General features: G+C 43.8%; 1 protein-coding gene across 2 annotated transcripts in view; it reads right to left on the bottom strand.

Moving 5' to 3' along the window:
* The window catches only part of LOC111863815 (single-stranded DNA-binding protein 3), a 329,719-nt gene that overhangs the window by 237,050 nt on the left and 65,689 nt on the right, over positions 1–26,980 (bottom strand). For both annotated transcript variants that reach the window (XM_023850528.2, XM_023850529.2), the window contains exon 4: positions 10,671–10,755. In XM_023850528.2, the coding sequence (XP_023706296.1) occupies positions 10,671–10,755 (85 nt within the window). The remainder of the gene's footprint in view (positions 1–10,670; positions 10,756–26,980) is intronic.

Genomic DNA, 26,980 nt, shown 5'->3' with positions numbered 1-26,980 from the left:
CAAGTTTATTACGATCCCCCGGAACTATTTAAATTACCGCTATCACGAAAGAAATAGTTAATTTATTCGATGTTATATTTTTAACTTTAACTTTTTGATATAACGTGTTTGAATAACGGGAAAACCGTTGTGACGGTCAAAAGCTTAGGGCTCTCTCTCGGTTCGCGTATATTTTTATTTTGTTCGGTCTGTTTTCTTGTTACGCTTGAGCGGTTCCTGTTGCCTTATGTTTTTGTCCGGTGTTGAGCTGCGATGGCTGGACGCTGCTGCGCGTCTTGCAAGTCTGCCACATCGCAAAATCGAATCATCGTTTTATCGGAGTTAACTGATCTTTAAGTAGCAAACATTAGAATCTGAGCGCATTCTACAAACTAATAACGCCACTGCACACTGTCCTTCACGCTGCATATGAAATGCGGGAAAAAAGAAAAAAAAAACTGGTCAAGTTCATACCTGAAAATGATCTTACAGTAGTTTTCATGGTCGATTATTCTATTACCATTAGCAAGACGGCTGTGCTACTGATTATCTGAGCGTGAAACTACAAGATTCGACAATGTCAACAATATCTATTCGAACATTTGTATTGAAGAACACTCAGACTACTATTGTTGTGGAAACAGTTATGAACGTTACACGAAAACACAGCTTCGAAGATAATTTTCGCTAAGAAACTGGATATCGTTTGGTTGTAATGGTGCTTCCAATATGCTCAGAAGACATGCAGGAGTAGAAATGCCCCTATCATAACAGTTTGGAAATGCAACAGATACATTTCGGAGTCAGCAGAGTGCTGCCATATGCAAATATTTCTGGCAAACTTTATACTCTTTACAGTACGTCCTCCAGAAATGGAGTACCATACCTGTTGCACTGGAACTGTTAAATTCTGCGTATCCGGTGAGTGGCCTTTGGCCCATACTGACCAGCAGCATAATTCTTATGGAGCCTCAATGCATCAAAATCGTAGTCAAGTCAGATCAAGTACAATACAAAGGGCAGAGAAGATTTGTTCTTTACGTATGAACCGCACTGGATGTTATTAATTTCTCATTAACGACAAATTAATGTTGTGAATGCAACTTAAATTTGGTTAAACTAATTTATTGTTACCCTTTAATACAGTAATATTCGCAAGTATAATTTAAAAGTTAATTTTCACAAATAAGTTGCATAATTAATTATCGTTACCCAATCCACCCTCACCGCGGCAGCCCGCGTTCGATCCCGGGTCTGGTCAAGTGGGATCTGTGGTGGACAAAGTGGCGCTGGGGCAGGTTTTCTCCGAGTACTTCGGTTTCCCCTGCCAATCTTCATTCCACCAACTGCTCCACAATCACCCTCACCTATCATCTGGGGCTGGTACAATAGGCCAGAAGTGGCCGCAGTACAAGGAACAGTCCCACTCCACTGACAATATCAAAAATACCCAATGCACCTGTTTGCGGCCTCCAAACTTACGATGGTCGGTTACTCTGGACACCCTTGCGCATTCGACCAGATGTTACTACTGGGTACAGACACGTATGCCCGGCAAATAAAACATGTCATGAACTTCATCTCCGTGCGGGGTTGGTAAAGTGCGCTAAAAGGAGAGTAATTTTCAACAACTTTCGCTAACAGGCAGAATTACTCAAAGCAGAGATGTAAATTCCTACCCCCATATGGGCGTACCTATGGCCTCAGCCAAAATCATTCGGCCAATGGCCGAAATGGGCATTTCTCAAACTGCAAATTGTAACTTGCATGGGAAACGTCCAAAATGAAATATCATCTTTCATCGGTACCTCACAGGAAAGCCGGAAAGTGGCGCCAAAATCGGCGAACTCACGAACCCACAGCAACTGGCGTGGAGCGGAGACCACGCTCGTTACTTCTGTACAAATACAGAGGACAATCCCGATATCTCAGGCATTGAAAAATTATTTTTCGGGATAGCAAACAAATGGCATTGTATTCTACTAGGTGTGTCCACAATAAGAAAATTATCGTTTTCCTTTCTTTCGATTTCAGGACAGAAATTCGAGTCTTCTACTATGAACCGTCTGCCTACAAAGGCCCAGAATTAGCAATACGAAGAATTCTTCCTTCGAAGTAAGTTTCTGGAAATTCCTAATATGCTGCTAAGTATATAAATTATAGATCAGCACCAATCACGTTCGGCTTAAGAATACTGGAAAATTAAGCTCTAGCACAGATTATGACCCACATTTCAAACTGCCATGCCTTTTAAATTAGTAGACAGGAAGGTGATATTTCAGATATTACGCATATCAATTTTTAAGGAGACGCAACGCGCCTTCAAAATTTTACTAGACACAGAGATGGTTATGGAAATTTGCCCCTAAATGTGCTGGTTTCACACGAAATTACCAGAAGGCAACAATCGTAAAATCTTTCTATATTAGAAACTACTCGAGAAAACCACGAATAATAGCATGTCACTGAATCCCACTCAGCTCCCAAACTGAAAGATATTACACTTGTACCACAAAAAAACATTTCACTGAGACGTATAGCAGGCGTGTCGGAAACACTATAAAGAATACGCTTCTAGTGCCTAGGAAGAGACCACGACACGCATGCATGCACGCAGGCACGCGCGCACATGCACACTGCAACACCAAAAATGGTAAACAAGAGTTTGAGACACCTATGGGAGACGAACTCCGGCCAGTAAGGCAGGTAAGTGACCCGTCACAGCTCCCTTGACATCAGCATGATACTTCTACAAACTTCGGCGAACACATGGAATTTGTAAACACTGTAATATGCTCATAAGTCGGAGCTGTCGGGGATCCATGTAACGTGTTTGTCACCCAATCCAACAGTCCACCTGGGAGATTAGTAACGGCGAAAAATCTGGGTTCAGTTCACCTCGCAAAACTAGTCGTGTGCGCCTCAGAAAACCCAACAAATGACATGACTTCAACATAGGGGCAAATACTAGTACATCTTCAACCTGAAATCAATAATCGCGCATCAAAATTCTTACATCTGAATATGCTGTACCCCCTAACGGCTGCTGCACGGAATGGCGACTGGCAGTAGGATATGAGTGGTCACACCACGTAGCGGTATCCACTGGAGTTGGGCAGACAACGCTGAACTCAATATACAACACTACGCATGAGAATCAAACCAAGCAAAGACCAAAACGAATAACACAGTAACCTCAGCAAAAGTGGAAAAAGATATAACAGAGCATTCCGTTTCTCAAATTAAAAGCCTACAAATGCACGTGTGATCCACTCATGACTCAACAGAAAACTCCGTGGCCTGTAGTCCGCAAGTGAACTATGCCGACCGAGCGACTGCCGCTTGTCGGCGAAGTTAGTGCCAACTTTAGCTGACAGAGGGTGTCGTGTGGTCAGCGCAACGAATCCCCACGGCTCGGTTTACTAGACCGGGGCCGCTATTTCCTTGAAATAGCTCAATTGTCCTCACGAGGCTGAGTGAACCCCGTTCCAGATCCACCACTTCTCAGAAAATCTGGTAGCGCCGGGAATCTGGATCTGTAGCCTGGAACTCTGACCACTAGACCACCGAGGTGGTTCATGACTCACCAAGGAAGAATATAACATCCTGGATACAGAGATCAATGCAATGCGGCCACGGCTTTCTCTCATTCAGTTAAAAATAATCCGTTTGCCGTTTCCTATCTAAAATGTATAAAACTAGGCACAATTCTGTCTTTTGTTCTGTATGGATGAGAAACTTCGTCTCTCACATTAAGAGAACATAAACTGAAGAAGTCCGAGAACAGGGTACAGAGCAGAACATTTCGATCTAGGCCGGAGGAAGTAACAAAAGGCCGAAGAAAAACTCTATATAACGTGCAGTTTCATAAATGGTGCCTTTCACCGGATGGTACTACCTCAAGGCCATCTGTGAACCGATTGTATAGAAAATGTGGGAGCCTCGACGTCTCACAACCCTATGGGCCTCCACGGCCTGTTACAGGGATAGCTTTATCACCAGATATCATTAGAATCAACAATAGGTTAGGTATTTAGCACGCATGTGTGCGTGCGTGTGTGTGTGTGTGTGTGTAAGAGAGAGAGAGAATAACTCTATGAAGTTCAAGAAGAGGGTCAAGTCATTGGACATAATTTTCAGGGAAAGAAGTTCTCACATCGGTGAATACTAATTCTTCTAGGATGTGAGGCTGCGTAGTTGACAGGTACCAACAGCTATTCTATCCTGAAGATGGTGGCAGCGGATACATCCGAAGCTAAACTGCTACCAAACTACACGGCACCTAATTTCGGAGTATCGTAATATTAAGAAAATACCGTTAGACGTGTATGCATAAATATACATAACTCAGTATTTCGCAGCCTGTTTATTATTATTATTATTATTATTATTATTATTATTATTTCTTGGGGTGGAGTAAGAGTGGGTCCAAATGGAACGTCCGCCACTGTTTGGCCTATTGTACCAGCCCCCGACGATGATGGGTGTGGAGCGGCCGGTGGAATGAGAATTGGCAAGGGAAACCGAAGTATTCAAAGAAAACTTGCCCCAGTGCCACTTTGTCCACCACAAATTTCACGTGACCTGACCAGGGATCGAACCCGGGCCGCCGCGGTGGGAAGCTGGTGACTATCCAGCTGAGCTATGGCCCGGCACTATTTTATTATGTTTTTCTTTTAATTCGCTTAGTGGGGGCTGGAGTCCAGCTGGGTCCACTCGGCACGGCGGCCACTGATTGGCGTATTGTACCTGCCGCGGGTGATTATGATGATGAATTTGGTGAAATGAAGATGGCAGGGGAAACCGAAGTACTCGGAGAAAACCCGTCCCAGCGCCACTATGTCCACCACAAATCCCACTTGATCAGACAAGGGATCGAACCCGGGCCGCCGCGGTGGGAAACCAGCGACTACCCGCTTGAGCTATTGCGCGGCCTATTTCATTATGTTACTGAAAGTAATGTGGTTAAGTCACCAATACTTAACCAGCTCGTCCGTAACGCCACAGAAAGAGAAGTATATACCAAAGATCAGTTAGAAAAGCGAAAGACAGTAGATCACGTTAGGGGGAAGTCCTCCGGTCTAGAAACCCCAGATTAACAGCTGTGGGGATCCGTTGCGCTCACCACGTGACACTCTCTATCCGCAAAAGTTAGCACTAACTTCGCCGACAAGCGGCGGTCGCTCGGTCGGTATAGTTCGCTTGCGGAATATAGGGCAAGGAGTTTGTTTTATTTTTATTTTTTTTGTTTTAGGGGGGAAGTCCACTGGAGCGCTCTGCGAATAAGGTAACGAACAGGTGGGTTCCACAAAAGGCGGAACGTCTGTCCACTGAGTGATTATGAACTTACCAAACCAAATGTATTCCCAAATTAGTTCAAAATTTGTATGCTTCGCCTTCACATTCCTGGGGCAATTGACTTGCTGACATCCCGACAGGGATCGCTTTCATTCCACGTATGTAACTGGACGGAAGGGAGTCCAGTTAAAAGAAAAACTAACAGTCGCTCAACTCGTCAAGAAGTGTCCCTGCTGTTTACCGTGCATTCGCAATAAACTCGGCGAGAGCAACACGAATAATCACGCCTCGGTTAAGCTTTATCTCTATCACATCTACGCTGTGGGTATAGCGACTTGACTACGGACTGGACGACCGGGGTTCGATTCCCAGCAGGAGCAAGGGATTTTTCTCTTCTCTATGGCATCCAGACAGGCTCTGTGGCCCACCCAGCCTCCTATCCAGTGGGTACCGGGCATTAAAGCGGAAGTGGTATTAAACTGACCATTCACCTCCATCCATTGCTAAGGTCAAGAATTATGGAGCTATACCTCCACTCCCCATATGCCTTCATGCTGTGGTGCTTCATCACATAATTAACTACAAAAATAACTACATCTTTCGCCAACTTTCCTTATTTTGCAAAAATGAATGCAGGCTTGTGCGATTTCCAGCCGGTATCTCTGTGTATCCCCCCAAACCGCAAAGAGCTTTTGTGCCGTCTAAGTGCAACTTCGTTCGCTATTGCATTACTAGACACTACATGTTTCGGCCTAACTGGCCATCTTCAGGTGTGCAGGTTGTCACTGAATTCCTGAAACAATCTATATGAAACCTGAGTCTATCTCACTGGCGTACCATAAATCTCTCCCATCAGCCTGTGTGTCTGTATGCGTATACCTCCTATCGCTGCTAGACAATGGCTCGGTATACGTCCCCGCGGCTACGAATACATAAAACAAAGAACTGTTGGAGGCGACGTTTTCTATTTGGCCCGTGTCGTTTCAAAGGAAAGTACACGAGTCTCTGTGTTGCAAGGCAATGGCTTGGTAAACACGTTCTCGCTGCAACGAAGAACTGACGAAGGCGTCATTTTCTATGCGGTCCATGTCGTATCAAAACAAAATAGGCAATCTGGTCTCGCCAGAACTTCTTGTTTTACCTTGATACATACGCCTAGGCCTCCCAAGTGGCTTCTTCCTCTTCGGGATTCCAAAAATACTGTAAGCATTTCGTTGTTTTACTTGTCAGAATAGAGACATGGATGGCGATTGCTTCTCATGAAGATAAGAAGTCTACATACGAATAATACAAATACTGTTCCCCACACTCTGTGAAATATTGATCCTGTACAACAACAAACTTCTGGATCTCAGACACCTTGAAACTCCCCAACAGTTTACTTTCTCAAAAGTTTTATCCAACAATCCCATTTCTTCTAAAATAAATCACTTTTGTTTTCGGAGGTTTGCTTCCACTCCTTCAGTACGCATGACAGCCATACCGTATGCTACTGCTATGTGGCGAGGCCGTTCCCAGTTACTATTAATGTTACAGAGAGTCATGTTAGTCCAGGTTTAACCGTTCCCTGTCAATATTCTCGATAGCTCATTATCGCGTCCACAACAACACATCACTGGGGTCTATCCGGAGCCACATGAGTCCACGCCACGATATCACTCCCCATTTCTATAAGATCCCTTTTAGTGGAGTCTTCCAATACACGACTTGGTTTCCCAAGTACTCTCTTCATTTGGCTCTTCCGACGGACTTCTTATCGGGGCACGCGGTAGCGTAATTGGTTGCGGCACTACGCTACAAGCGAGAATCCCCGATGTCATTGAATTTCTCAGTTGGCCTAAACCTTCCAGCCGCACTATGGCCCTAGAGTCGACTAAGCCTCTAACAGAAATGAGTACCAGGAATCTTCCTGGGAGTAAAGGGAGGCCCGTGCGTGAGGCTGACAACCTCACCGCCATCCATGAGCCGACTGTCTAGAAAATCTGGGAGCCTCAATATCTCACAGCCCGACTGGCCTCCACGGCCTGTTACAGGGACAGCTTTACATTTTTTTACATTTATGGATTTCTTATCTCTGGCATCAGTGTTACAACACCGCCTAATGCATGCCGGAAGAGAGATGTCATTGGGCACAATAAGCAAACAGTGGACGCCTTCCCCCACTTCACCTTCCCACGGACCTCTCTAGTCCGGCAGACAACATTTCAGCCTCCTTGACTCGACCACCCTATGAAGAAGAGAACACATTATGAGGCTTGGAATTGTCGAATTCCATCCGGCATCCTGTTACTTACACCCTCTTGGATCAAAATATTCTCTCAACACTTCGTTTCGTAATACTCTTCATCCATGTTCTTCCCTTGGTGTGAGAGATTAAGTTTCACGCCCATACTAACGTGTACAATTATAGTTTTATCTTTACGTTTTTTCTTTCTTCATAGTAGAGGGGAAGACAAAAAAAATTCAGGACTGAGCGAGTCCCCGAATTTAATTTGCTCTTAATTTCGTAATGAATGCAATTCTGTCACTGAAGTTCGACTTTGCCACAGTCCTGACGGGTTTATTAGCTATTCTTTGAACTTATTACGATTTAGTCCTGCATATATTTTGTGTGCAATCCGATTCAATCAAAATTTAAAATCTGGTAGAAACTGAGATGTGAGATGTCATTCTTAAGGTAAGAACTCTAAAATATGAATATAACTCGTTATAAGCAAGAAGTTCAGTGAAGAACTATAGTACTGTCGCTGCCTTTTACGAAGTTAAATGGTTCCTATATTCAATTTATAGTTATGACCAGGGACTTACGAGTAGTCTATAAGATACCACAATCAGTACATCACAGAATATGGTATCATTACATTTCAAATCAGGTATTCGTAAATCCAATGGCTTTACGCGTCGCCTTTTTCACTATGGAGGCCAACACGCATATTACATCAAAACTCGATAAAAAGATGTGGACGCGGCTCGCTGGAGCCGGACAGCTCAGCTAGTATAGTGTCTAAGATATGGGCCAGACGACGACCGTCTTTGTATTCCTGGCGGAAGCTAACATTAACCTCCTCACCGACGCTTACAAACGGCCCTGGGGCCCAGGAAGCCTACGGGGACGTTATCCCCGGAAGTACAGCAGTGCGAACGTGAAACTGACCATCTACATCCAGTGCCAAAGTTGAGACTGCGTGGAGTAGTATCTCCACTTCCTTATGTGTCTTCAGGGCATGGAACTTAGCCGTGAACAGGGCCGACTTCAACCTCTCCAATCATTCTCACCGGATAACTGATTCACGAAAATATGTCTTGGGAGTCAAGGCGGGGACATAAATACGTAACTGTTACGCTTTACCTTGTAACCTCTAAGTGGTAATATTTTATTCTAAAAACTCAAGTCATGGTACGAACCCACAGTCAGTATATCCAGTATATGTACTGCACATATGAAATGTAGCGTAATCAACTGACGTGCATGTTACGCTCAACCGTTCTTGTTTCATAACACTCAGTCCACATCCACACCAAATCAATCGCTATTCGTAACAATTTATCGCATCAAAATATTCAAGGCTGTTTTACTTCCATTTGTGACCAATTTACTACTCTCCCTCGTACTTTCTGGAATAATGAAACATTTCAAATGATGGAGTTGCGAGTTTCTATATGAACATTAAATTCGACATCACACAGGCTCAACACAACAGACGCCTCACTTTATCATATATCGGACGTAGGGGAATAATTTTGGTGTTAATTAACATGTATGTTTGGGCGAATAATCTTTCAATGGAAAACGTATTCAGTATGAGACCCACCGGAATCTACGATCATCTGCAGTCGACGCTGAAAATTCTTCTTCTTACAAGAGTTCTATTTTACTGAAAGTCAACCGAAGTTTCGGAGAGACATGTAGTGCAGTTCCGCTTGCTAACTGCTTCATGCTGATTTATATCTTGGCTTATTCTGCGTCCCTGATGATGGAGGTGACATGTTCGTCCGACACGTCGAATGACGTTCAACGGGCTTCTCGGCGTTATATCCCAAAAGACAGAACTGTTCATAAACACCGCTGTGATAATCTCAAATCCTACATACTCTGCCGAGTGTCTGATGACAACTTGGTTAATCAACTGTACGGGGGTTATTTCCTTACACACTGTCTTCAAAATATGACCCTTAAAAAAGTTACAGGGGTTGAAGGCGGGAGATGCGGTCTGAGACAGGAAGATTGCCAGAATGCTCACTGAAGGCGTCAAAACCTGCATTCGCTGTATGACGTCGAGCCCCATCCTGTTAGACGAACGTTTTCTCGAGATGAATATGAATGAATGCCTTCAAGGACGTTCTGAAAACGTTCTGCTGTCACTGCATCGGCGAGCAAAATCGAACCAACAATTCCTACTGGCACAATCGAATTTCCTGCTTAAACTGCGCTGCACTTGAACCACAGCTGCGGCACAACACACGTCCTGACTTGCAGGCCATCGCGCCAAACCGCGACGCCGGCAACACATCCTCCCGACCAAACTGAGGCGTCCATTTCAATTTATACGGTTTACAGCAAATTTTGCCTGAATCCATGTTACCTGTTGCAGAATGCTGCCACCAAAACTACCCAACTGTGGGACAGCACTGAACTCGACCGCTCTTTTCATATTTTAGTAGAATATTAATCTTGTTTCGGGCATTAAAGTTACCTAACTATCTTGTGAAAGTATGAAGCTGAGAACTATGGACTTCTGGTTTATGTAGTAGGGTTTATGTAGGTGGGTACCCTTGTACTCTTCTCCAAGTATAATTAGAATGATCAAGTCAAGGAGGACGAGGTTGGCCGGGCATGTAGCAGGAATGTGGCAGACGAGGACAAGGGGTGGGTGGACAATATTAAAATGGATCTTAGAGCGACAGGATGGGACGGTATGGATTGGATCGCTCTGGCTCATGATTGGGACCAGTTCAGGTCTTTTGTGAACACGGTAATGAACCTTCGGGTTCCATAAAATGCTGGAAAATTCTTGAGCAGCTGCAGATTTTGCTTCTCCTCAAGAAGGGCTCAGTTCCATAAGTAAGTACGTGGGTACCCACGTTTTGGGGGGGGGGCAAAATGTCTCGATGTTCAGGGTGGAAACTTTTTGTGCCCACCTATTTCACTATAAAATGTCATAACCTTGATGACAACAATGTGTGTTTTACCTCGGTGAAACTCTCAAACTTCACGCACAAATATGCGACATTCACGCATGAAATTCCCAACAAGCGGCAGTAATTGACAGTTCACGAGTTTGATGAAACAAAACGCTATTCTAGGTCTTCCACAAAGCAGATGAACGCATCTGCATCAATTTACGATATCAAGATGAACTACAAGAAACGCGTTACACAGAATGAGTACTTACGTAATCGTGGAAGGCTTTCGCCTCGCTTGAATGCTCACACGTGTCCCTCCTCTCAGGCGCTGCACAATACAAATCCCAAAAGACACTGAAACAATAATGAAATACCAATTAGTCAACAAATATATGTAACTAAATTATGAGTTAAATTAAATTTACGAGAATATTTATGTAATCTACGTGCACAATTTCCTATAACAGGCAATAGGCCCTACAAATTTGACAGAATTTAGAATACTAACAGAATGGAGGTTTTCTGTTCAAGGAACGCTCTACAGATTTTATATTTCGATGGATTTGACTGCACAATTTGAAAGTCTCTTCATATACAACTGAGACACTTATGTATCAAGTTGTGAATATATCTAATTTGCGTAATGATCACTATTACACATAACAGATTACAGATCAGTCTTTCCCCGATGTAACTGAATGATGATAACGAAGGCGTGTAAACTACAAATACGCTCATCTCTTCAAATGATGAGTCTCCTTGGAAGTGACGCCTTAAAGTCTGGTTTTAGAGGGTTGAAATGACCCTTATGATGGGGCGCTATATCCTTCCGAAATGTTGGTAACCATCATCCGAACTACACAGCCTCATATCCCAAAAGACCCAGTCTTAAAGATGTCTTCAGTGTTATGAAGATGTGCTGAAGAACTGCCTCTCTGGGAATGTTCTGGTCCAGCAGTAGTGTCGGTCTAGACGCCATGATGCACGGCCTCTCCAGGCATACATTCCAGCCGTTTTACAACCCAGATGATTCGCCCAACGCTGATCGTTGATGATTCAACATCAATAAGTTATACGAACAGGTCCCTCAATAGCACGAATGGTAGATGCATGTTGGTTTCTTGAAGCAACTACGCCGTCCTTACACAGGAAAAGCGGTTTCATATTCAAACAAGATCGAGTATAATTTTCAAGAAACTGAACCAATACCGACAGACTGAACAACCGCCTTCCTATAACATCTATATAGTTTTATTTTACTGCAATCTGCCATATAAAAACTGAAGAGAAATGCATGTATGGCCGCATCTATGGTCTACCAAGGAAACCTAGCATCTTGCTATCCAGGAACTCGCCAGCCCTTATAAGCAAAATAACAATTATAAAATGGGTAAAATTTGAAATTCTCATTGCAGTGAGTAGCACTCGTAAGTTACGGTCTTATGAGATGTGGCGCCATGTGTTCCTTCAGGGAAGCAGGGTATGGCAGCAGGTTCGTCTGAAATGTTTTCCTACCAAACTACATGGCGTCACACCCCAGTAGACCGCGGTCCGGTTATAAAATGTATATTACGTTTTTCTGCAGCTACTGAATTAGCATAAGTTTCCTCCTTTTAACAAAACGACAGTATACTATTAACTTTAAAAACAACTCTTACACGGTGTGACAATTAAGTTCCTAAACTGACGCTATTATAGTGATACTACTAACGCCATCTATGGGGGGTGAACGGGACTAGTTACAGAGAAAGTTCATTTATATGATGCGCAAGTTTTAACTTGTTTGGTTATCGTATATGAGAATTACAACTGTTTTGATTAAGTTAGTTTTTCAGTCGTGTCGAAGGTTTAAAAGTGGAACAAAGAGCAACGATCAAGTTTTGTGTAAAATTAAAGAACACGGCTATTGGAACGGTTGAAATGTTGAAAAGTGCGTACGGTGAAGAATGTTTATCGAAGGCAAGTGTGTCTGAATGGCACAAAAGGTTCAAAGCAGCTCAGAAAGTAAATAATGCAAAAATCGCGGGTGAAAACAATGTTGACTGCATATTTTGAAGCTTAAGGGCTCACTCATTACCAGGGCCCGGATTTTGATGACCTAAAAATATTTAAAAAATGACCTATAAAATGACCAAAAAAATCCAGAAAAAATACCTAAAATATGACCCAAAAATGTAATATGCAGGGCCCGGATTTTGATGACCTGAAAATATTAAAAAAAAATGACCGAAATAATCCAGAAAAATGACCTAAAGGAGAAAAGAAATAACACTTCGCTTCCATGTTATTCACATTTCAGAAAACATATGAAGATAAATTCCCTAAAACGGCCAAAAATGACAAGAAATAGCCTTAAAAGTCGAAAATTTTTCGAGAAAAAATACCTAAAAATGTCAAAAATTACCTATAACTTTACATTTCTGTAACCAGCAGTTCATATCCGAGATTTATATATTTAAGAACATCGAGTAGGATACAAGGGAAAAAAGATGACATGTCATCAAAATCCGGGCCCTGCTCATTACGAATTTACGCCGGAAAAACAGACTGCAACAGTAAATGTCATAAAGAGGTGATTAAGGCATGAATCGCTCGAGTTCATCGCCTTAGGCTGAGTTTCAGGTATCTTCTGCACGACAATGCACCGGTGCAGTCAGAGTTGGGGATCCCCGTGTTATCCCATTCACCCTAATCCCCCGATTTGGGATGAACTGGACGATATTCCAAACAGTTTCATCGATCAAGCAGACTGTGACAAGACAGCTGAAGGCGATATGGGAAGAAGCGTTTTCTCGGCCTTCCATTCGTTGTATAAGCGATGTAAATGTTGTGCGGAAGTGGGCGGGGACTATACGAATACTGAGTGATAGTATTCATAAATATTTGTTATCTTTTTGTGTGGGTCTTTATTGTCTCAGTTCTGGAACTTAATTGTCACACGGTGTATTTCAAAACTAGAGGCATTATCATCTGAGACCTTGTGCATGTTGCAGAATGTATCACATATAGTGGTGTCTGGGGGAGGGGGAAGAGATATTCTTGAATCCCTATTAATTTTAGACAGAGCCATCTCGAAAATAGTTGGTATGAAGAAAACTGACAGTGACTAGACTGAAACACCCGACCCAACTGCGGTGCTTCCACCTGTATGCTGTATGCTGCATAACCCAGCGGCTATGCGAAACATTCTGAGCGGTCCGGACAAGAACTGTAACGACATCCTTCCACATAAAAAGCATAAAGTTTGCTGTTCTTTTGTCAACTATGCTGGAAGTCGTTATAAACAATATCAGAAGATAGTAGCAATGAACGATAACAGAAGTATGCGTGAGTCTGCATCGAAGTCTCCAACTCAGACGAAAAAGAATTCACAGCACACCTCTGGATAGAATAGCCACTTCACACATTTGGTTAGCCTATCAAGTTCAGTATTTGATTAACTAACCAGCTCCATGGAGCTAAGTCTTCCTTGAGAAGCCGACAATCGCTAGGCTACTGGAGAAAACCCCAATATTTTATTGAACCCGAAGGTTCATTACCGTGTTCACAAAAGCCTACCTGAGCCAGTCAAATCTAGTCCATAATACCACATTCTATATCTCTAAGATCGGTCTTAATAGTACTCTCCCTCCTATGTCTTTGTCTTCGTAATGGTCTCTCTCCTTCTGCCTTTCCCACCAAAACTCTATATGAATTTCTCATTTCCCCATGGATGCTACATGCCCCCCCCCCACTCATCCTCCCTGGCTTATCCTTCAAATTATACCTGGCGAACTATTGTTTCATCCCTCTCAGGACCAGATACTCTCCACAGTACCCTGTTCTTATATGCCCTCAGTCTATGTTCTTCTTCAATGTCAGAGACAGAGATTCACACCCATACAAAACTACAGGCTGAATTACAGTTTCGTATATTTTAACTTTTACGTGTTTAAACAGGAGTCGAGAAGAAAAAAGGTTGTGGACTGAATGGTGCCAGGCATTACACAAAATGAATTAGCTCTTATTATCCTCAAGAATAGATACACACTGTAAATGTAGGTAGTTGTATTTCCTGAATTGTTCATGTTCTTGAAGCTAAGCATTTACAACTAATTTTCTTTTTAAAGGCATAAGTGCATACAAATGGTTTACTCAGTAGACGTTATGTTACAAGTCCAATATGGACGACAACCGCAACAATTTCGCGTGCAAATTCCACTATGGCCTTGTATACACGAAGTTCCAAACACAGCAGAAAAGGAAATATTTCTGTACTCACGGTCACCGGAAATTCAAATAATCATTTGACTGCAGAAAGCCCTGCAGCCCGAAAGAGCGCAGACACTTGCCACTTCTCCTTCTAGTAACGTCATTAATATTTCCTTGAGTTTCACCAACATTCTGGCGAATAACTTACAGGTGAAGTGCCCTAAAATATGTCACGGCCACTTCCTACCACGCCATTCCGGATGTCGCTCAGAAGCTTCCCAACATTTCACTCGGCGCATTCTCAACCACAGGTGAACAAGACTTGACACAGGCTAAGATGACTGCCTAGTTCTGAGACCCTCACGAGTGTTATTAACTCTGAGAATGCGCTAACGCCACTCTTCCGAATTTCTGAATGCATGGATCCAAACACTGGGCAGAACCAGGCATGTCCAACTTCAAACAGGCTGTGATCGACTTTTTAGTGTCAAAACTGCCAGTGATCTACCCCCTCCTATTATCGTACCTCGCTTTAAGCAAAAATATTGGTAAAAATAACACATGATGTTTGTTATAAAAGCAACATACATTGAAAGTACAGACTACTTTAACACGTATTTTTCTTTCAAAATCTGAATATAATCATATTATATTACAAGTGTATTTACATGCTTTTCCTTATAGGCCTATGAGTTCGACCAAAAATCGTCCGGCGATCGACGCGTTGGACATGCCTGCCATACACAGTTCTTTGTTGTGGTTTTTATCTTCCTTCCCGGTTACTTTACGTCTGTATTGCAGGACAAAAGTGCATTTCATCAGCCACTTCATATTAGCAATTGCTAAACAACCACTTCACTGCATGAATGGCGTAACAAGCTAAAATTGAAAATCGGCCCAATCGCCTATCCGAAAGCGTAAGAGCTTAAGCTTTCATTCCCTCGAGTTGAGCAACTTCCTATTGCTCATTACTCGTAAGACTCTTAACTGAATTGCAGTAAAGCTAACATTTTAAACCAAGCGACCAATGCTGATTTGTTTCTGACTGGACAAGTTTTCCTGTGATAAAGTCTACGCTCATAAATTTTGTATTTTATTTCGTCCCACAAGTGTGATTAAGACCGGATGTAAAGGCCGCGCCATAGCTCAAGCGGTTAGTCGCTGGCTTCCCACCGCGGCGGCCCGGGTTCGATACCGGGTCTGGTCAAGTGGGATTTGTGGTGCACAAAGTGGCACTGGGACAGGTTTTCTCCGAGTACTTCGGTTTCCCCTGTCAGTCTTCATTCCACCAATTGCTCCACAATCACCCTCACCTATCATCTGGGGCTGGTACAATAGGCCAGAAGTGGCCGCAGTGCAAGGGACTTAGTCCCACCCCACTAGCAATAAAAAAAAGACCGGAATAGCAGATACTATGATCACAGAAGTAATGGTTTGTGATAACTGTCATCACCTTTTTCAAGCACCTCACTTCACCAGGCCGGGTCGTTCTAGTCCGTATCACGTTCCCCTCACAATTTTGATTGTGATGACACAAAACTAGACACGTACTTAAACAATAAATAAAACTGTTCTATATTAACGTCGAGTTTTGGTTACGCCACCTCAGACACATCGCAATGTCAAGTTGTCCATACGCCTTTAATTAAGCACCATGCCATGAAGGCGTATGGGGGAGTGGGCGTATAGTTCCACCATTCGTGATCTAGACACTAGATTGAGGAATGTTTAGGTTCACGCCCAGGCCGCTTTACCCTTGGGGAAAGATCCCCAGATACCCACCGCAGACGAGGTTGGGTGAGCCTCAGAGCCCGTCTGGACGGTACGGAAAGGACAAAAATCCTTTTGCCCCAGCCAGGAATAGCTGTAGCCTGTAGCCTAGTCCCTCTACCGACTGAGCTATCCCGGCTGTAAAAAAATATGCTGAACAAAAGCTATGTGAAGGGAAAATATTTTCTCGCGCTTCCTTGTATCCATTGTCAGAACCGGACATTTAAACTGCAAGGATATTAAAATGGACCTTAAAATAATGCAGTGCAATGTGGACTGAATCCAGCCAGCTCAGGACCTAGTCCGCGGAGTTGATTTAGGAAGCATGTATAAATCATATTGGTATAATAGACGAAGATAATGAGTGCCCTGTTTCACCACCACTCCGAAGAACTCCTAATTATATAGCATATTTCTTGCATACAAATTCAGTTCACAATGAGTTGCTAAATCAATCCAACAATCATGCAGATTTTGTAGTACGAGATGTGACATTCCCAGATCGTGTTCGGAGCCTTGGTGCGATATATATATAATCTACAGAAGTTTCTGCTGCCTTCCTAGTCTCCGGTTTTATTTTTATTTTATTTCATTTTTTTTAAATGCAGCGTCAGTGCATTTAAAAGTCAAATTTCTACTCTAACTTATCTCACCCAAAATCCATAATCGCTTCCACGTCCCGCATCAGGAAAGCTCTGCAACCAGGCCACTTCTGCCGGCAAATATTTCAGGTGCCAGGACTTCTTTATTAGGTACACATACACAGACGTGTAAGATGTACACATAACAATAGAAGCACGACTAAATATGCACGGCAGATGAGCATAACAATCGCTACTAATCACTTTCAAAGGAACTCGGGCAGTGAACCGCGCCACAGGTCCCAAGAGTAGCGCCGTATCTTCGGCCCTGGGCGGTAGTCACTGCTTTCGTGAACATTTCCCGTGGGGGGAGTTCAGGCATGATTTGGTATGATTAACGGGAGTTTCTGACTATAGAATCAAGGGTACGGGGTGCTCCACTATACTGACATACTTCGAAGGATGTTAACACGTGCACCCATTCTAACAGTGCAGCATATTTTGCTGGCTGCAAAGTGTCAAGAGATGTAAGTCTCTAACAGCATATTCAGGATGCCTGTTCGGATATTCATGCTGAATTAAATTGTATGCACTTATTCTAAATTGCCCAAATAGCATGTCAATGGCTTAGGTTGCCTCTCCAGTAGATGCCACAACACTGGATACCAAAGCCGTGGAAACTACAGTGCCTAAAAATTGTCTGGTATGTATGCATGTGCTGTTTCAAATATGGGCTGGCGATTCTACTAAGTCGTAGTAAGAACAGGGCTAAATGTTATCCCCCTAGTCTAGGGGTAACGTTCCCACCTCATGACTCAAGGTACGCGGGTTCAAACCCGGCGGAGGTCGTGGAATTTTTAAGGGCGGAAAAATTCAGGGAACAAGACCTCCGGGAGGGACTTTAAGCCGTGAGTCCCGTGTCGTAGATTTACGGCATGTAAAAAGATCCCCATGTCTCTAGGAGACCTCTGAGCAAAATTAGGCAAAAAAAAAGTTTCCCGCCCAAGTAGTTTCCAATGCCTCCGGTAGATGGGGAAGCATCGGGTACCACTGCCAGCCAGCCTCGCTGGCTGAACGGGACTGATAGCGAGCAGCAGTACTGGCAGGGTATGGCGACTGGTAGAATTTGAAAAGGGGACGTACAATAGACTATTAGTCGCGGTGCATGGGGAAACCCACCCCCTCCAATAATAATAATAATAAGAATAAGAATAATAATAATAATAATAATAGCTCCATACTAACCCTCAAGCTGAATGACAACTCCCTGTCGGCCGCTCTCAAGTCACTTCCTTAATCTATAACTTGAAGCTGTAACACGCCTCGGTGACAACAGACTCACTTTAGCGCCTGTACTTAACAGTCATGCAAACTCCACGCTAAATGCTACAGACAAGGATAAAAGCAACTCACATTCTTCGTCCGCAAAACCTCCCTTTGAAGACTTGCTCATTCTTACGTGACCGCCTCTGTGGTCTAGTGCTCAGAGTTCCTGGCTACAGATCCAGAGGTCCCGGGTTCGATTCCCGACGCTACCAGGTTTTCTAACAAGTAGTGGGCCTGGATCGTAGTTCACTCAGCCTTGTGAGGATAATTGTGGAGCTATTTCAAGGAAACAGCGGCTCCGGTCTATAAAACCGACATTAACGGCCGTGAGGATCCGTTCCGCTGACCACAACACACCCTCTATCCGTAGAACTTGGTACTAACTTCGCCGACAAGTGGCGGTCGCTCGGTCGGTATAGTTCGCTTGCGGACTACAGGCCACGGGGTTTGTTTTTTTTGCTCATTCTTACGTGGGCTGTCCTATTTTCTGCTGTGACGTCCTGCGACACTTAATGCCAGATTTGTGGAGACCACAGATATCGAAGCGGCTATGAACATGTACGAAGACGTTAAACTACTTTGAATTCATATCTGCCGCGCGACTAGACTCCACCTGACTTTCGTACGAATCAAAACAGCGCTGCAGAAGGTGCATACCATCCGTAGCCTTTCTGACAGAGACCAGTTACCACGACTTAGGTTCTCCTCAGAGCCCCCATGCAAACATCGGTGTACCAACTTCATAAGCAGACCACGACCGCTTTTTCCACATCATTCCCAATACGTACCGATAACTATGCAAGCATTTAACGCTCTACACTCTAAGCGCCTGACAGAGCGTCTTTACAGAATGAAGAATGAATGCGGTTTGTCATGGTGATTAATTATCAGTTTCATATTTTGTAGTGGATTTCTCTGGAAGGGCTGGGAAACAGCCCACAAACCCTGCAAGAATGGACCTCTTCTTAAGTGATTAATGCTATTTCTTGCTTATCAACACTAAGTTGCTAGGCAGCGGTTCTCACAGCGGTGACTGCGAAAAGTTCTATCTTTCAGGACGGAGCGCCGAGTAATCTGGTGAAAGTCAGCCGACGTCTCGAAACGCCGGCTTACTTTCACCAAACTACAAGGCATTATACCCCAGAAGATAGAATTCTTCGAAATTTTATAAAATGATAAGCAACTCGGCATTAGCCTACAGCGATAGAGTACGAAGAAAAACAGGGAAATACGAGACAAGAAGCAACTGTTTTGAGTTCAAGTTCTTGCAAGATTGCTTCACAAACGGCACAACATAAAAAATGCAGAAAGGCATTAGAGAAGAGAGACAAAACAGAGGAGGAGGAGAAGAAGAAGGTGTTGATATCAACAAAGCTAAAGGAGTTAGAATTCTTCTTTGGTGGATTATGTTACGCTTTCAATATCTATACTATCCAGCGATGGACGATGAACTGACAGAAGCAGCCGTGCAGGTATTTGCCTGGAAGACCTGAGGAGAATTATGAGCAATCTTAGCCGGAATATCCGGCATTCGACCGAGATTCGAACTTATCACCCACAGAATACAAGTCTTGAGCATTACTGCTAGAGCAACTTCCTCCCAGAAGATTCTATTTCGATGAAGTGAATCGGTATTGGTTTTAGTTTTTATGCGAAGAAATCGTGATTGAAGGCAACACACTTGGCTCAGTATGCAATAAACAGGCATATGAATGTCCAGCAGGAGCGTTACGTAGCAACACAAAATGAAACGACTTTTTGTTGTGAACTATGTTCTATAGTTCAGAACAAGGCCAATTTTAACACAAATTCTTAAACAGGGCTAGGCATCTTGCATTTGTCCCCTCTGAGCAGTTTCCTTCCCATTTTCAGCTAGACACATTGTTTTGTTCTTGTATGTAAGAGATATGCACAGTGGGTCCAGGTTCTGTTAGGACTGTGTCCATTAAAAATACAAGACGTGAATTATTTTCAAAATTTCACTCTTTTTATTCAAAACAGTCTCCTTCTGAATCAATACATAGCTGGAATCGACTGATAAATTTTCGAAAACAGTCACTGTACTCCTTTTGTGGAATCGCATTTAAAACTGCGGTAGATTCCCTTTGGATGTCCTGGATGATGTCCTGACGGTCTCCTTTCATCGCCAAATTAACTTTGTGGAACAACCAGAAATCTGCTGGAGCCAAATCTGGCGAATACGGGGGATGATCAAGGACTGTGATCCATTTTCTGGCCAAAAAATCGCGCACGATCTTCGATTTGTGGGGTGGGGCATTGTGGTAGAGGAGCGACCAAGAACCTTGCTCTCGATATTCAGGTCGAATTCGAAGAATTGAGGACTCCGATATAATAATCAGAATTCACTGTCTGACCTTCTGGCAGAAATTCCTTGTGAATTATTCCTTTGGAATCGAAGAAAACGGTTAGCAATGTCTTTACCCGACTCTTCTGCATGCACACTTTCTTTGGTTTCGGCTCCTTTGGGCTCAACCACGCTGCACTCTGCCGCTTTGTGAGAGGGTCATATTGAAAACACATCTCGTCACCAGTAACAATCAATTTTGTAAATTGTGTACCACTTTGGTCCCACCGTAACATGTCTTTGCAGTGTTCCACTCTGGCGGCATGTTTTTCATCGCCTGACAGCGCGTGCGGTACAAGCCGCGCATAGACCTTCCGTTTGCCCAAATCCTCGGTCAAAATTTGATGCACAGTACCTTCCGGTATTCCCAAAAGCTCACCGATGAGTCTTGCAGAAACACATCTGTCTGATGCAAGGACGTCTGTCACTTTTTTCACATTTTCTTCAGTGCGACTTGTTCTCGGCTTTGATGCACGTGTAGCGTCTTCAGTGTCCTCCTTGCCGTCACGAAATACAGCATACCATCGAAAAATCTTCGAGCGACTCAAACGATCACTACCGTACACACTTTTCATCATTTCGTACGCTTCTCCGGCTGATTTGCCTAACTTCAAAATTTCATGTTGGTTCTCTGTTCAACCGCCATTTTCCGACGAACGTCAGAACAGTCCTGTTACATTCAAGGTCAGAACACATGATGCAGTGATGATTGCGCTTTGAAATTACAGAGAGCCACAGCTGAAACTTCAAGAATCTTAACGCCACAACTCGCCAACAGACGGCATTGCAGGGCAATGTTTTAAAAAAAACGAGTCCTAACGGATCCTGGACACACCGTGTATGTAAGCAACGGGCAATATTAAAATAAAACTGAGAACCATAATAAGAACTTTACCCTCCAAAATTTTTAATTTCTCGTAAATATATAGTATATATATAGTACGGGTACGGTTCAGGAAACCACAGGTACGATTTCTAAAACTGGTTATCGAAATCGTACCACTTGCTATGGTTTCGAAAAATTGTAAACAATTCAAATGACTGAGAAACAAATTCTGAAAAAACATAAACATTACGTACCAAAAACACCTGGCCGTGTGTTATACACCATTCATATGGCGAAAACATAATAAACCTCTCTTAATATGAAATAAAAAAACTGAAAATAGTATGATATAGACAACCTTCCGCGACTATATGCTTCTACAAACAAAAAAACTGTGGCCTGTAGTCCGCAAGCGAAATATACCGACCGAGCGACCGCCGGTTGTCGGCGAAGTTAGTGCAAACTTTTGCGGATAGAGGGTGTTGCGTGGTGAGCACAAGGGACCCCCACGGCCGTTAATCTCGGTTTTCTAGACCGGCGCCGCTATTTTCTTGAAATAGCTCGTCACTTATCCTTAAGAGGTGGACACTTTTCCTGACCCACTACTTCTCAGAAAATCTGGTAGAGCCGGGAATCGAACCCGGACCTCTGGATCTGTAGCCAGGAACTCTAACCACTAGACCACAGAGGCGGTTCCACTACGTGCTTCTGCATAACGCAGAAATACACACAATTTAACTTGCCGAGCACCAAACATATAATGCCTATACTTGATATGAACGCCGTATGGATAAGTGGAGCATATAACAGCAGCATACTGAATGTATACCGGGTTCCCAAAATTTTTCGGAAGCACGTCTGAGCAAAATGACACGGCAACTCTACCATCATAGTACGCAGTTGAGTCTATCTCGACCTACATTCCAAGCCGTGTTCTCTTGAAATATAAAAACGCCGTGACCAATACGGATAAGAGGAAATATTAATGCGCGCGTGTGTGTGTACATTTCCTTTAACACCCCTCTACACATGTTGGGATACATACGAGTACACATATTTTGGATTTGTGGTTTCCGGGGGGAAACGCCTTGCAGGTCGGTACAGCCCGCCTACAGTGTGTATGAGTAAGCCAAGAACGAAAACACCGACATGCAGGTGACAAGAAGAGTTCTTCTCTGTGAATTCCTATCGAAATGAACTGCGTTACAACCCACAATATTGTACCCTTCATATAACATATCGGTAGGGTAGTTCGTTGAGGCACTATGCTACAAGTCCGAAGGTCGCGGGTTCAATTCCCGATGAAGTCACTGGATTTTTCAACTGACCTGGCCCTGGGGGCGACTTAGCCTCTAATAGAAATAAGTACCAGAAATCTTCATGGGGAGTAAAGGGCGGCCGGCGCGTAATGGTTACCTCACCGCCATCTGTGAGCCGATTGTCTAGATTTGGGAGCCTCGACGTCTCGCAACCCTATGGGCCTCCATGGCCTGTTACAGGGATAGCTTTACCTTTTTAACATATAATTGTAAAAACCAGATATCGTTTGTTTTATGCTTAACATTTTCGGTATCGAGAAAGCTTTGTAATAAATGTATTAAAAAATATTGTTTGGAGGTGAACACTGACGGTACGGGCACGCTTCCAGCACATGTAACTTGGNCAGGATGTCCACAGGAATTATTCCAGCGGGAATCTGCAATCAAATGGTTCAGTACATACTTTACATGAAGTGACACTCGACCCGGTTATAGACCCGTGGGTCCGAGCCAGAGGCAGTTTGAGAGGGTATTTACAAAGTTCTACTTAGCCCTCCCGGTGAAACGCTTAGAAACAATCCCGCTCCTCACAATCACCATCACATCTCATAATATCTCATGGCGAAAGTTTGCGACATGGCAGAAAGAAATTAGAAAGTATTCAGTCCGTGGTCTTCTTACTTACGGTGGAGCGTATCTGGTACGTAGCTACCAACACTTAGGAGGACCCTGTTGTCTCCATCTCCAGTGTGGAAGTACACCCTGAAGATGGAGGCAACAGCTCCCACTCACATGTTGGTAATCACATATCGCGCCATTAAATGCCGTACAAGCTCAAATCGCATAAACTGCAAAGTAGCCCATAAAAATTGAGATGCATATGAAGAACTTTGCCGACCACAGTGGCCGCGCGGTCTAAGGCATGTACCGTCTTTGCCCGCTCGAACACTGGGATCGTGGCTTCGAATCCCACTTGAGGCAGGAATGTCTGTGTTTGTGTTATTCTGTGTGTAGGTAGCGGCCTTGCGTCGGGCTGATGTCCCGTCCAAGCAGTCCTACCGATTGGTTACAGGATTAAGAAACTGAAAAAGCGACCAAGGTCTGAAGGGATGTAGTGCCATGGTGGGGTGGGGTGGGGGGCAATGAAGAATTATTTCCTCGTTTCTCTCTCTCCGTGACGACCTCTACAAATTTCCAGAGCTACTCACAACAGTAGTTCACTGACTGCCTTATTATGTAGACAGTAACGGTAGTTTCTGTGACGGCAAGTCAATGACACACATGCTTCACTTCTTGCCTGGCTCAGCGCAAGCGGAACAGCCACAATTACAGTGTTCTGCAATAACGTGCAACTTAATACATTTCCAGATTTCTGCTGTTACGGATCTAGGTTAATAAAATCCTGCTTCAGAATTCTTGTCACCTTCCAGCGTTGGGCCCAAAATATTAACCACACAGAGTAGGGAGCATCTTCCCTTCCTGCCTTTTATTACCTGAAATGACTTCAGCTAGAACATGTGGANCAGAAGAGGGGGGGGGGGGGGGGGGATTCTGTTGACTTTACCGTGCCGAGAAATGTAAAGTAAATGCCCAGGTTACTCAGCAAAACTACTCTGGGGTTCAAAGTTTTCTCTGAAGTAATTTCGATTCGTAGATAAAGCTACAATGTAAATTAATAAGTATGAAGATCCATCACGTGCAACAATGCAATACTTAATCAAACTTTTAAATATTTCGGCCATAACTGGCCACCATCAGAAGGCAAAGCCAACACTTTACATGTAGGGTAAACAGGTGTTATAAGGGGATTTATAACATCAGAAATAAAGACATGCCTTCGCCAGCTCAAACATTAGGATCATGGGTTCGAATCCTACTCGAGGTATAGATTCTGCGGACGGACTGATCACCTGTTCAAGGAGTGCTACAGACTGTCTGTAAGATTCATAATTTCGTAATTAATTCTGAATGGGAACAGGGCAGAGAGCTTAATCCGTCAAGGTAAACGTAAGATACCAATACAGATCAAAATATTAATGTAACTGGTATATGAAATCTCTTGTATGGTTCGTCGTACGTGTCGTGTGTGTGGGCGCAAGCGCGTTCCGGAGGGCCGTAGCGAACGGTGGAACGTTTTGCAGCGTTGTAGTGAGATTTCATACACCGATAGTAAGTAAATACCACCGCCACCAGATTCACGTACTCCTAAAAAAAGATTTTAAAAAATGGGTAAAGTTATCCCTGCAACACGCCTTGAAGGCCCATAGGTTGTGAGATGCTGATGTTCCCACATTCTCTCCAGACAGTCGGCTCACAGATGGCGGTAAGACTGTCAGCCTTAGGCGGCCCATACACGTACGAGTCTGGCTGGGCGAGGAGCCGGGCTCGGATTAATTTCACCACACACGCATGAGCATGGCGACCCACACACGGACGAGTTTGGCTCATTGGAACCCGAGCTGAGTCGGACTTGCGAGCCGGACTCGTACGTGTGTGGGCCCCCTTACGCACCGCCCCCCCCCCCGTAACATTCCTGGCATTCATTTCTGTTAGAGCCTGAGTCAACCCCAGGCCCATTGTGCAGATGGAAAGATTACGTCAATTGAAAAAAAATCCACCTCATCGGGACTAACCCACGACCTTCAGGCTTGTGCTATAGAGCCTTAACCAACTACGCTACCGCAAAGAACGTTCCATTAAATGTACTGATAGTACTGTATTATTTTTAACTTATTTTAATTACACGAGTATTTGAATCTACTTTGATTTCTAACAGTAGATATCCCTTTGCAACATGTGTTTCCTTTGCCTTCTGATATTGGCCAATATTGGACGAAATGTTAAGGCGTTACGAAATATGAAACTGTTGCGCTTGATGGACCTTGATAATTATTAATTTCTTAGAATGTGCGGCGGCTCGTAATCCATAATTTAGATACTTAAAAAAGTATAAATGCCACTTATCCTCATTAAGTGCGTCAGCAAAACATAAGATATATTAATCTAATACTATTTACTACACACACCAGTACTGATTACATCGCCACAACAATTCACAACTTGATATATTTCTTGAAGATTTAATTAAAATAAGGCTATGTTCTTTTCGGGTACACCTTTGCTGGACATTTTTACAGTTCCTTCTTCTGTGGATAAGAAATTGCAATGTTCCAACTTCATCAACGTACACCGGTGGGTTTACACGGGCATGCGGGTAAGAAACTGTGAAAGCAGAAAAATTAAAAGGTTTGTTCTGCTACTAGTGGCGTAAATGTCTGTACCGGTGATCGAAGCTGGGACTGCGGTGAAAGTTCCTTGGAAGTGACTTGCGACCTACATAGTCACACCATGAGTACTGCTTCTGCTTGACCTGCCAGAGAGAGAACCGTGCTGCACTTCCTTCAATTTTCTTGCAAACTCTCGTCACAGCAGGTCGTGACGCAGACAGACTTGTATGATAACTTGGTGCGCAAAATATAAATACGTTTCTCTCACAACCAGTTATTCTTCTCATCTTCTTGTTCTGCAAACTGTTCACGGCTTTGGCCCTCTGAGCTGTTCCATTTCAGAACTGAAACTGAAAATCTCTTAGATATTCGGTCTGAATCCTTGAACGTACGGACGGGTGCATGTATACGCCCGTGTATTCTTTCACCCTGGCACGTGTTGGAGGTGAGTAGTCAGCTTCACGCTCCGGTCGCTTCACCCCAGGGGAAAGAGCCACCGGTACCCCCTGGATACGAGGTTGGGTGATACCCAGAACTGGTCTGGACGAGAAAACGAGAACAATCTTGTCCTAACTGGGACTCGAACACCAACCCCTCGGCCGTCCAGCCTGCAGCCGGCAGCTATACCAACTAAACTTCTTCTATCTATAGAATTCATTCATTCATCAATGGCTCTACAGCCCTTTGTTGGGCCCTGGCCTCCTCTTCAGTTCCGTAATCTTTCTTATACAGTTGGTAGGGCTCCTTGGACGAGTTATCAGCCCGTCGCAATGCCTCTGCCCACATACAGGACAACACAGACATCCATGCCTTCCAACCCACCAGCCCAACGTTCTTGCCTTAGACCGCACGGCCACTGTGATCGGCTATCAATAGAATACAACACAAGAAAAAACACGGCCACACAACTTGGCCTCGAGTGAAATTCGCATCCACGATAGCAATGTTCGAGCGGTCGAAGGGAGTGCCTTAACATCGTGCGGTCACTGCGATAGGCCAACCAGTCCTTAAAACGAGATATACTCGTAGTATGA

This window comes from Cryptotermes secundus, unplaced genomic scaffold (assembly GCF_002891405.2).
Source record: "Cryptotermes secundus unplaced genomic scaffold, Csec_1.0 scaffold1176, whole genome shotgun sequence".
Lineage (NCBI taxonomy): Eukaryota > Metazoa > Arthropoda > Insecta > Blattodea > Kalotermitidae > Cryptotermes > Cryptotermes secundus.
This window is presented reverse-complemented; position numbering and strand designations above follow the sequence as displayed.